Source organism: Meles meles, chromosome X (assembly GCF_922984935.1).
Source record: "Meles meles chromosome X, mMelMel3.1 paternal haplotype, whole genome shotgun sequence".
Taxonomy (NCBI): Eukaryota; Metazoa; Chordata; class Mammalia; order Carnivora; family Mustelidae; genus Meles; species Meles meles.
The window spans coordinates 82,586,031-82,598,573 of record NC_060087.1 but is presented as its reverse complement, the minus strand read 5'-3'; the positions used below and the strand labels follow the sequence as shown (position 1 = coordinate 82,598,573).

General features: G+C 50.0%; 1 protein-coding gene across 2 annotated transcripts in view; it reads left to right on the top strand.

Annotated features, from left to right (window-relative positions):
- The first annotated feature begins 8,830 nt into the window (after positions 1–8,830).
- The window catches only part of PCDH19 (protocadherin 19), a 136,101-nt gene continuing 132,388 nt past the window's right edge, over positions 8,831–12,543 (top strand). For both annotated transcript variants that reach the window (XM_045994680.1, XM_045994679.1), the window contains exon 1: positions 8,831–11,033. In XM_045994680.1, the coding sequence (XP_045850636.1) occupies positions 8,887–11,033 (2,147 nt within the window). In that variant the 5' untranslated portion in view covers positions 8,831–8,886. The remainder of the gene's footprint in view (positions 11,034–12,543) is intronic.

Below are 12,543 nucleotides of genomic sequence, written 5' to 3'. Positions count from 1 at the left end.
CCTCCCCACGTCCACTGATAGGCACTGATAGGCAAACTGTTGGACCCCAAATCAGGATGCTTTCCCAGGTGGCAAGCCATTGTTTCCTTCTCATTCAAAAAAGGTGCATAACTTCTCTGCTGCTAAAATGATTTTTCTGTCACTTCTGCTTTATCTGTCCCCTTTGTGGTGCTCTCTCTGCCTGCTTCTGGGATCTCCCTCTTTCAGTTTGCTCTCCACTGCCCCAGGGCCTGTCAACCTGAACAAATATTATGCATTATGCTGTTAGTGGCATCCGTGACATGCCTTTGGTTCTTACACTGCTAGCCCAGGTAATGTAACTGCATCTGTCAAACTGGCAGTTCTTCATGTTTATTAGTTTTCTCTCTTTTTTAAGTTGACATTAACCAACTAGTAAGTTTCCTAGTTCAGTGAAAGATCAGAGCAGCTGGAACTCCCAGGAGGCTACACATGGCCTCTCCTGAGTTATGGGTGAAGCTTTAGAGGAACCAAGAATAAGCTTAGGGCTAGCTTGGTTACCTAGAACTAAAGAGTATATAACAGGTCTGGTGTCCTCACTGAGATCATCTTCGGCCTAAGATAGCTAGAGAAGCCCAGGAAGTTGGGTCCTCAGACTGACTTTTGTGTTCCTCCTCTTACTGGTTCTTTGGCTATTATTGTCTATTCGAACTTAAATGCAACAAGATGTTAGAGCACAGGGTTCATACACTCCCTCCAGCTCCATCACCATATATCTCTAAGTCTTGAAAGATCTGGTTTGTTTTTACAGTCCTGTGGACATCTCCAAAAAGAACTCAACTTCCAGTAAGACAGATAACGACATTTTTTTTTTTTTCCAATTTGGAAAGCTGATCTTCAAGACCTATCCAGTAGGGCTGATGTTTTGGTCAGAGGTCTTTCAGCACCTTCAGAAGCCCTTCCTTCCAGTGATACTTATGCCTCTTTTTCTGCCTTTTTTGCTTCAACCATTCCAGAAATAGCAGAAGAGACTGTGAGAGAAGTCTAGTCTGAGAATCAAAAGCCAAGAGCTCTAAACTGAGGGAGTTACACACGGTACAGGGATTCCTAGGACCTACCTACTAGGTTGAAGCTAGAGTTTGGGGGCTTGCCCTAAAGAAGGGCATCCCTAGTCTGTATATTTCTAATTCTCTTTCTCTCTGTATTTTAGCATTCAGCTCACATTTCAATTGGTTTTTGAGGTCCCTTATTTGGTGAGAGGTTTTTTTCCCAAGTTGTCAAGAAATCATTTTACTCTAGGGGTATGTGTGGAATGTCATTCTTACCCAACTCCTTGGGATGAGAGAGGCAGCAGTAGGAAGGCTGGGCACAATCTGATCAGAGTGCTTTGAAGGGAGAGCTTTCTGTTTTCAAAGGTGGTGGTGGGGCACAATAACAGTTGGTATGAATTTGCACCTAGGAAGATAGTGTTTGGGATCCACTTGGAGAGAATTCGCATGAAAAGGCTGAGGCAATAATGCTGTGAGCCCAAATGGTGCTGTCAAAACATCACAAGTAGTCACTGCAGGGTAGTACGGAGGTGTTAGAGAGTGGTGTCATTTATTGAAATGTATCTGCTGATTGAGCTTTGCTAATTAAATGGTCCCCATGATGTGTGTTTATTTAGGGACAGTTAGGAGTTTTGCAGCAGCGGGGGTTTAGCCCTGTGGGAAGTGCCATTTTTTTCATTATTTTATTTTATTTTTTTTTATTTGTTTATTTACAGCATAACAGTGTTCATTGTTTTGGCATCACACCCAGTGCTCCATGCAGTACGTGCCCTCCCTATTACCCACCACCTGGTTCCTCAACCTCCCACCCCCCCCCCTTCAAAACCCTCTGGTTGTTTTTCAGAGTCCATAGTCTCTCATGGTTCATCTCCCCTTCCAGTTTCCCTCAACTCCCTCTCCTCTCCATCTCCCCATGTCCTCCACATTATTTGTTATGCTCCACAAATAAGTGAGACCTTATGATACTTGACTCTCTCTGCTTGACTTATTTCGCTCAGCATAATCTCTTCCAGTCCCGGCCATGTTGCTACAAAAGTTGGGTATTTATCCTTTCTGATGGAGGCATAATACTCCATTGTGTATATGGACCACATCTTCCTTATCCATTCATCCGTTGAAGGGCATCTTGGTTCTTTCCACAGTTTGGCGACCATAGCCATTGCTGCAATAAACATTGGGGTACAAATGGCCCTTCTTTTCACTTCATCTGTTATCTTTGGGGTAAATACCCAGCAGTGCAATTGCAGGGTCATAGGGAAGCTCTATTCTTAATTTCTTGAGGAATCTCCACACTGTTCTCCAAAGTGGCTGCACTAACTTGCATTCCCACCAACAGTGGAAGAGGGTTCCCCTTTCTCCACATCCTCTCCAACACACGTTGTTTCCTGTCTTGCTAATTTTGGCCATTCTAACTGGTGTCAGGTGGTATCTCAATGTTGTTTTAATTTGAATCTTCCTGATGGCTAGTGATGATGAACATTTTTTCGTCTAAAGACAGGAGATAAGCATGGAGCGGGCATAACCGTTCAGGGATGCTGGCCTTGTCAAAATGGGAAGACTGGGAGTGATTAATAGCTTTCTGTCCCCTTTTCACCACTGTTCCTCATGTCTCTTGTGTTTCTTGGAAAAGGCAGGCGAATGGGCTGTGGTGGCAAACAATTTTAGCACTTAAGGAGTACTTTCTCTTTGTTTTTCTGCCACAGCTCTCAGGGTGTCACTGTTATCCTCTGCGAAGGGAGGGAGTGGGGTGGGGCTTGGGAGGAAGAGGGAAGAAAAAGTGCAAGAGATCTCAAAGACTTTTCTTGGCCCCCTTCCCTAGTTTTCATGGTATTTTGGAAGGGTCAGAAATAGCATCCAGGATGGTGGGAATTGCACCCCACTCGTGCCCAGCATGTCTACATCCCTGACTGCTGCTTTTAATGCCTTTCTTTGTGACACCTGGGACAGTGTGTGTGTGTGTGTGTGTGTGTGTGTGTGTGTGTGTGTGTGGTGTAGTAGGGTGGGGGGACTAACTAGAAATTGGGCAATCACTTTGGGCAGAAGGGAACAGAATTTTAAGAAGCCACCAACATGATATACCTCATTCTATTTCCTCTTCTAGAAAAATCCATAGTACATAGAATTATATGCTTCTATTAAATTAATCAACTGAAATTTAAAACTTTACAAGGGCAAGGACCACTTTAAAAAAAAATTCTGAGTCCCTAACACAATGCTGGGCATACAGCCAGCATTTGTTGATTTCACAAGGGAAGTGGTTAAGTTTTGTGTAGTGAGGTCATCTTGGCAAATCAATGAACTACTCTGCAGCTCTGCTTCCACATCTGCAAAGTCTCTTTACCTCCCAGAGATATTGTAAAGATTAAATAAGATGATGACTTTAATAAGGACATTTTCCAGTTTTGTGCTGTTTCATCCACTGTCATTTTTTATTTTCTCTACTTTAGGCATTGTAACCTAAGTAAGGAGACCAGATATGCAGGCTGGAAAAAGCTTGACTTTGGTTATTATTTTTTTAATAAAGCTTTTCTTCCTAAGAGAACTTCATCAGGCATCTGGTCAAATTGGTTGGGTAGACAATAGGATGCCCATGAGATGCAATGAAAGCCAAGCTAGGAGATAATCCACATTTTTGCAGCAAAGGCAAAGGGATGGGATGAGGGGGTTGGGGGAGACAGAGAAAATGCAGTAATTTGAAGGCTAATCTCTTTGTAGCTTGAAGCAAACATTTTAAAAACATATCTCAGAAAGCTCCCTTAAACTTGTCAGTGCTACAGTCTTCATATCTTGGTACCTTAATACTTACCATAATTTTTACTTTTTTGAACAAAACCTTTTACCCTATCCTTACTACTATCAGAACAATAAGAATTATCTTCACATACTGGCTCAATTTAAATGTAAGGATATACCCATTTTGGTCTTCTTCCATTGCCATTAAGCACTGTTTCAGTGGTGTGGCTGAAATTTTAAAGATAAAAAAAGTCTTACTAGTTTTGACTCTGGCCTCAGTGACCCAGAGAGCTGGGCCAGGCTGCACAGCCCTGTAGTTTGTATCCAGGCCCCAGTGTATCTCAGCAAAAGTTGGAGCAAAAAGTCCAACTTTTGGTCACTAGATGTCCCTCTTGGGTCTCTAAAGAGGCTGAGGAGGCGGGGCTCCCTTAAGGATTGAAGTAACGCTAGGACTAAGAGAACTTTCGTTTTGTTTTTATTATCCTCACCCAGAACAGCTCCCCCACCCCAGAATGGTTTTATTAAGTTAATTAATAAATTCCTGATCATGAAGGTGTCTTCTGCCACTCGTTTAGTCAATAGCATTTTTGGAGTAAAATGATCAAGTGTGCCAAATAGGGGGGAAAAAAAAACCACATTCTGGGAGCAAAGGGTGTTAGGATTATCTGTAGCAATAGACAGGGAGGATGGAAGAGCTAATTTTTGGAGGGGAGGTATAACTATCACTTTGAGCTTGGGGGTGATGTGAAAGAAGGAAAGCAAAGACACACTCTTCTGCCTCCCTCAGAGCCTGGCTTCTTTCTATAAAAGTGGTTTAGTATATCTAGAAGTACTTGGGGGTGCTCTGCTTGGAAAGGAGGAGCACCCCGGGTGTGAACAGTGAGCTGGAAGCAGGGAACCAGATGTCATATCCTTAGAGAAGAGCCCGTTTGTCTTTGCAAATGCAGAACGTGTCTTTACAATGTGATTGCAATTACAAAGGTAATGACATTGTACGTGAATTGAATTCTCCTATTTACCTTTAAAAGACAGCAGAATATAGACATTCTATTAGCACTCCCCAAGGTAAGAGGTCCGCAGCCTTCTTATCTTATTGTGTGCATCTTTACAGATGCCACGGCAATGTTAATCATTTCACCTGAGTAATTCTTCCATTTCTCGTTACCTAGGGGATTGTTAATGGCCGAGACTACTTCTCAGACTCTTTGCTCCCGCTCAGTCAAGCCATGGAGGCGCCAGTTTACTTTTATTGATCAGTGGGTTCCTGACAGCCTTCACCACAAGGAAGCAGCATCATCCTTTTTTAACTTAAAGGGGAACAGATCGTCTTAAAGTTTACAGCTAAAAGCTTCTAAGCATAGCATGCAAATATTTTAGCATGCTGCTAATTGTTCTATTTAAATAGTCCAAGCAATATTTTAGAAAGCTGCCAAACGCCAAACTCACATCCCGTGATCAGATAGCAAACCCATTTCAAATGCCTTTCTAGGCCTTTTTAATTAGACTAAGATGCACTTCATTCCCACTCTACTCGCTGACATCAAAGGTAAATAACTGTGATGAATCAAATGAAGCCCATCTCTTTGCAGAGCTCTGAGATGCGCCCACGCTGCCTGTCATGTTGTCATTCTCCTCTACTACTTGTCCATTTTTACAACCGGGTCTGCAGAAAACCGGGAGGGCCATTGGGTTTCCTTGAGCCATAACTCTGCTGTCCACATCTAAATGACCGAAATTAAATGATACTTATTGAAGATGCCCCAAATTTCTCCTTTGCTGTTTTGGGCTGAATTGCATCATAATTGGAGAGTGAAAGTATCCTCAGGCCGAAAGCGGATCAGGTTGCCTGCGCCCTCCCCTTGGTTTCAGATGCACGTTCATGGGGTTGTAACGTCACTCCTGAAATAATTCCTTTTTTAAGGAGGAAGCTGCCTTCTCCTTCACCCACACCAAAGTAAAGGCTGCTAAACTAGCTCCTCTTGGAAGGAGAAATATATATATTTTTAAAGAAGCCCAGTTGCTTTCTGCAAGAAGATGGCATTTTTTGAGAAAACCTATTATGTTTCCAAATGCCATTCTCCCTTTCCTTGTTTAATGATTTTAAAAGGCAAAAGTGAGTCTCATTTTAGGCCCACAAGCTTGGATCAATGTCGCTGTGGCTAATTATGAGTTTGCTCACCCAAGACTCCCAAATATCCGAGACGACTCACTCAGAAGGTAGGTTTGCTCTTCCAAGTATTGTGAATTCAGGAGCCGGTCCCCGCCACCCCCAATCTACGATGGAAAAAAAAAAAAACCAACTTGTTCAGCGGGGTGTTTTTGATTCTTCCTTCTGGTGACCTTAATTAAGAGCCACAGAACAGAGCAGGGAGAACTCCCCCTCTGTTCTCAGGGCGCCTTAGTCCGGAGGCAAGCTGAATTTGATGTCAGCCCCAGCCACGCCGGCCTCCCGCTTCCCAGCACTGGCACAGGCCGCAGCTGTCGCCACCACCGCTTGAGAGGAGCTGGCAGTCCCCTGAGACTGAGACCCCGCCGGAAGGCTAGGGTACCCCACACAAGGGCGCCAGCTCCAGCTGCCGGCCACCTAAAGGGACTGCGCCTCTGCCTCGAAGCTCCCGCAGGGCTGGGGGCTCTCCCGGCATGGCGCGACACCGCGGCGTCCGCTCCACCCGCTCTTCTCCAGCGAACAGTTTATTTATAGGGAGCTGAATTCTCCAACAGGGTGGGGTGAGGGGCGACGCAATTTGTCCAGCCCTCTCCGCGGTTCAGTCCCTGCGACACGGACCCCATCTGACCAACAAGGAACAGATAAGAGCGAACCGAACCGGGCCAAAGGCCCTGCTCTGAGAGAATAAGTGCAACGTTCGCCGGAGAAGGAGGGATGGAGGTGACTGTCCGGGAGGATGGCTGCCGCGATTCTCAGCTGAGGTGAAGACTCACCGGCCAAGAGCCGGACGAATGACCCCCTCGGGGGCTCTTTCTCCTTTCCTTTTTCCTTCCAGTACCCGAGAAGGAGAGGAGAGGAAGGTAGAGAAGTCGGCAGACAAAACCCAGGGTGAAGAGACAAAGAGGGAGGGGGAGGGGGCGAAGAGAAAGAATATGAATATGAATATGTGATGAACACGTCGAGAGAATCACATCCTCATCTTTTCTGCAATATACAAACATGAGAGGCGCGCAGTACCCGTGGATGCTCAGCCTCATCGCCAGCACACTCCCTCTCCACTCCACCGAGTCCTCTTGCCCCCGCCTGCCCCGCTCGCCAGGCCTCCTCACGCTCCCGCCCCGGCTCCACCCGCCAGGGTACCACTGGGTCCCGCCAGTGTGTAAGTTTCCGGCTGGCCCCGCCCCACCCCGCCCCGCCCCCGCGCCTTGTCCCCGCCCCGAGCCCGGAGCCCGCTGGGCGCAGCGCTGATTGGCCTGCGCCTGGCGTAGCCCGGCTCGGCTGCTCTGGCTCTCTCCCGTTCTCTCCTGACTCCACCGCCAGTAGTTTGCGGCATCCGGAGGAGCAGCAGCAGCAATAGAGGCGGAGGAGGGCGCAGGGGGGAGACCGACCAGCGGGCGCGGACGGCAGCACAGCTCCAGCACACCATGCTGGACTTGCCCAGAGGGCAGTGGCACTCGCGTCCCTAGCCTGGCACAGGCCCTTGGCGCGTTGCACTCGGCGGCATTCCGGCTGATTGCATTCATCGGAGATTTGAAACCTCCCACCCCTGCACGCTCACACTCCACACTCACACCCCCCGCACCACACACTCACTCATCCTCTCTCATACATTCACACACAGCCTGACAGAAAGCGAGCAAGACAGACCTCCCGAGTGCAAGAGAATCCGGGAGGGAGGGAGCCCAAACGCAGCACGGCCAGCGCCTTGCTGGGAGGATGGAATCAAGACGCTCCCGCAAGTAAACTTTGGCGGCGACATACTGTCGACCGTGGCAGCTGCTCAGGAGGACCTTAGCGACATTCGACTGAGCTAGGAGGATTTCTTTCCACAGCAGCGGCGGCGGCGGCGGCGGCACAGCAGCGGCGGCCCTCAGAGTGACACCCCAGCCTAGACCAAGGGAGGAGGTGAAGCCCCGGGTACCCGCGGCAGCGGCCCCGCCTCTCCTGGCCGGTATTGTTGTCGCTTTCCCTCCCCTCTTCCCCATTCCCCGCCCCCCACCCCGGGCCATTGGAAAGAACTGGACTTTGATAAATCGCCATCGCCCAGTTTTCGCAAACTTGAAGTGGAGGCTTGGGCTGCGTTGGTAACTTTGATTTCCAAGACGCAAACACCCGCAGTCCAGCTGCTCTGTGGAGGGGACTCCGCGCCCACCTCCAATCCTGGACAGACGCACCCTGCCAAGCCTTCGGAAGCCAACCTTGGTGCGGGGGAGCGCGCTCTTGTCTCAGCAGCCTCCCTGTCTCCCCTCCCCCTTCTTCTGCCGGCCGCCGGCAGCCAACCGGCTCAGCTGGACACCCGGGAGCCTGCAGCATTTGACAGCAACTCAGAGTCCCACCTTTGATCATCATTTCTCCCCGACAGACCTTGAAAAGGCCAGCGTGGCCCCCCCGGACCTCGGAGGGCGCGTTCCAGGCGGGTTCCCTCTCCGCAGTGAGCCAGGAGAGCTGGGGGGAGGTCCTTGCGCATGCCAGGTGCACAGACAACGCGTTCGCCAGCCCCAGGACCGGCGCGCTGCGGCGGGCCAGGCAGTGCCTGAGAGGCTGCACCCCCACGGCCCTCTGGGTCTTCGCCCCAAGTGTGGTCCAGACTCAGCCTTCCGTCGACCAGGCAGCTCAGACGGCGTCCGACTCGCAGCCCTGCGCCGCTGCGGCCAGTCGCGCCTGGCTAACGTTGAAGGGGGAAAACTGAATAGCCGGGCTGGAGGGAGGGGGCTCGGGGCCGCGCGGCGCTCCCTTGGCCCCCCGGAGCCCCCGGGCCCCCAGCCAACCTCCTCCGAGTCTGCTGCAACCTCAGCATTGGAGCCGGCGCGGGTATCTCTCCCGCGCCGCCGGGCCGCCCTGGGCGGGACTCCTCCCGCGGCCTCCGGGGCCCCGGGGCGCGCGCAACAGGCGGCCCGAATCAGCGAGAAGCTGGAGCGCCGGCGGCGTCGGCCTCGGAGGGGTGTGGAGAGGCGAGGCCAAGCAGAGCCCCGCGCAGCCATGGAGTCGCTCCTGCTGCCGGTGCTGCTGCTGTTGGCGGTACTGTGGACGCAGGCAGCTGCCCTCATTAACCTCAAATACTCGGTAGAAGAGGAGCAGCGCGCCGGTACGGTGATAGCCAACGTGGCCAAGGACGCGCGCGAGGCGGGCTTTGCTCTGGATCCACGGCAGGCCTCTGCCTTCCGTGTGGTGTCCAACTCAGCTCCGCACCTGGTAGACATTAATCCCAGTTCGGGCCTGCTTGTCACCAAGCAGAAGATCGACCGCGACCTGCTGTGCCGCCAGAGCCCCAAGTGCATCATCTCGCTGGAGGTCATGTCCAGCTCAATGGAGATATGCGTGATTAAGGTGGAGATCAAGGACCTGAACGACAATGCGCCCAGCTTCCCAGCGGCACAGATCGAGCTGGAGATCTCTGAGGCAGCTAGTCCCGGCACGCGCATCCCGCTGGACAGCGCCTATGACCCGGACTCAGGCAGCTTCGGTGTGCAGACATACGAGCTCACGCCTAATGAGCTGTTTGGCCTGGAGATCAAGACGCGCGGCGATGGCTCACGGTTTGCGGAACTTGTGGTGGAGAAAAGTCTGGATCGCGAGACACAGTCGCATTACAGCTTTCGCATCACCGCACTCGACGGCGGCGACCCACCGCATCTGGGCACTGTTGGCCTCAGCATCAAGGTGACCGATTCCAATGACAACAACCCAGTGTTTGGCGAGTCCGCCTATGCAGTGAGCGTGCCAGAAAACTCACCTCCCAATACACCTGTCATCCGCCTCAATGCCAGCGACCCAGACGAAGGCACCAATGGCCAAGTGGTCTACTCCTTCTATGGCTATGTCAACGACCGCACACGTGAGCTCTTCCAGATTGACCCACACAGTGGCCTGGTCACAGTCACCGGTGCCCTAGACTATGAAGAGGGGCACGTGTACGAACTGGACGTGCAGGCCAAGGACCTGGGGCCCAACTCCATCCCAGCACACTGCAAGGTGACCATCAGCGTTCTCGATACCAATGACAACCCGCCGGTTATCAACTTGCTGTCAGTTAATAGTGAGCTAGTGGAGGTAAGCGAGAGCGCCCCCCCGGGCTACGTGATTGCACTGGTGCGGGTGTCTGATCGGGACTCCGGCCTTAATGGGCGCGTGCAATGCCGTTTGCTGGGCAACGTGCCCTTTCGGCTGCAGGAGTATGAGAGCTTCTCCACTATCCTCGTGGACGGACGGTTGGACCGCGAGCAGCATGACCAGTACAACCTCACGATCCAGGCGCGCGACGGTGGCATGCCCATGCTGCAGAGTGCCAAATCCTTTACAGTTCGCATAACGGACGAGAATGACAACCACCCGCACTTTTCCAAGCCTTACTACCAGGTCATTGTGCAGGAGAACAACACACCTGGCGCCTACTTGCTTTCCGTGTCAGCCCGAGACCCCGACCTGGGTCTCAATGGCAGTGTCTCCTACCAGATTGTGCCGTCACAGGTGCGGGACATGCCTGTCTTCACCTATGTCTCCATCAACCCCAACTCGGGCGACATCTACGCGCTTCGATCCTTCAACCACGAGCAGACCAAAGCATTCGAATTCAAGGTCCTGGCCAAGGATGGCGGCCTGCCTTCGCTGCAGAGCAACGCCACAGTTCGGGTCATCATCCTCGACGTCAATGATAATACCCCGGTCATTACGGCCCCACCCTTGATCAACGGCACTGCGGAAGTCTACATCCCCCGCAACTCTGGCATAGGCTATCTGGTGACCGTGGTCAAAGCGGAGGACTACGACGAGGGTGAGAATGGCCGGGTCACCTACGACATGACCGAGGGTGACCGCGGCTTCTTTGAAATAGATCAGGTCAATGGCGAAGTCAGAACCACTCGCACCTTTGGTGAGAGCTCAAAGGCTTCTTATGAGCTTATTGTGGTGGCCCACGACCACGGCAAGACATCACTCTCCGCCTCTGCACTAGTCCTAATCTACCTGTCCCCTGCTCTTGACGCCCAAGAATCAATGGGCTCAGTGAACTTGTCCCTGATTTTCATTATCGCCCTGGGCTCCATTGCTGGCATCCTCTTTGTCACTATGATCTTTGTGGCAATCAAGTGCAAGCGAGACAACAAAGAGATCCGGACCTACAACTGCAGGTAGAGCCAACTTTTTATCTTTCCTTTGTCTTGGGTGAATAAGTTGTATCTGTGTCTCTGTGTGAAAATCCCATTGCTTTTGTTTCCTATTTAAATGCATGCTATGTACACACTGCGCTTGTTTTTGGAGGGGGGAAAGTTTGTGGCAGTGCAAGTTGATCAATTCTTTTGATCTGACAATTTGCTGGAAGACAATCATTTACTGTTTCAGTGGTGAATTCTGTCACATAATGATGATGAGCAGGAAAGCAATTATCATTTTAAAATTTGTGCAGCTGTCTCCATGAAGTTATGGCAGGAAAAAAATGAGAGAGAGAGAGAGAGACAGAGAGAGAGTGTGTGTGTCAATTTTCAGCAGAACCACCAACACCAAGTCCCACAACTTGATTTCAGGGACACAGTGCTTTGGGGACAGATACTGAAAGGAGAGGGAGTGCTGGTACTCGCCCAGTCTTGTAGGTAAACTGAAGAGAGCCTGTGAGTGGGTGTCTAAGGTAGGAAACAGAGTTGAGGGAAGAGAAAACAGGAATGTGTGGGAAAGCAGGTGATTAGTATTTTTTTAAGTGCGTTCTTGGCTTGTTTTCATCCCTTACCCAAACATCTGGCTATGTAAGGTGAAATTCTACCGGTCATTCATATTTTCACATATCTGGTTGATTGATGAGGTAGAGATCAAACATCTCACTGAGGGATAGGACTTCGCCTCTCAGATGTTGCAGTAAAAAATAGCAATCTTCTGGAGCTGATGGTGTTTTTCTGTAATGTGGGATTCAGCTGTGGCATTAAGATCTGGTCCCTACCAGTGGATGTCACTATGGGCTATTGTTTTTCCTGGAGTATATGCAGGGTGCATGTGTATGTGGGGAGGGGTGGCGGGATGAGAATAGAAACGCAGAAACTGGAAATGACAAGTAGTATTTTTTTTAAATTCCTGATAAACACATTAGAGGGTCTTGTTGAAGTCCTTCCTTACAATTGGCAGAACAAATAAGTCTAAGTATTTCTGGAGTCCAAGTTAGGATAAATACATGTAATTTTTTCCAGCAGTGTCTCATTGAAACAGTTGAAAAAAAAAAGAAGTTGTTTCTTTAGTTTGCTGAAATTGAATGATGCTGCTGTTTCCAACAAAGGTGTGTGTGTGCTTTCAACACACCTACACATCCAGCGTGTCTTTTGTGCCATCTGTGCTTGCATGTTAATCAGTCAAAATATGTTCCTGTAGGTCCAGTTTGTATTTGACACCATCTGAAATGCACACTTCTGTGAATCAGAGCCCCCTGAATATGTAACAGCCATGCAATTATTGTTTCCCTTTTACTATTCTCTGCATTACACAAGTTAGTAGACAAATGCTAACCACACATGAATATCAATCAGGTGCCATAAAAGAGCAGCTGCAATGCCTCATAAATGCTTTAATCCTGTTACTAGTGAAATGGCCATGACTTTTCTTTCCTTCAGCTCTGAGTCATTTCAGATGGGAGAAATGGAAATTAATATTGCTCTTACC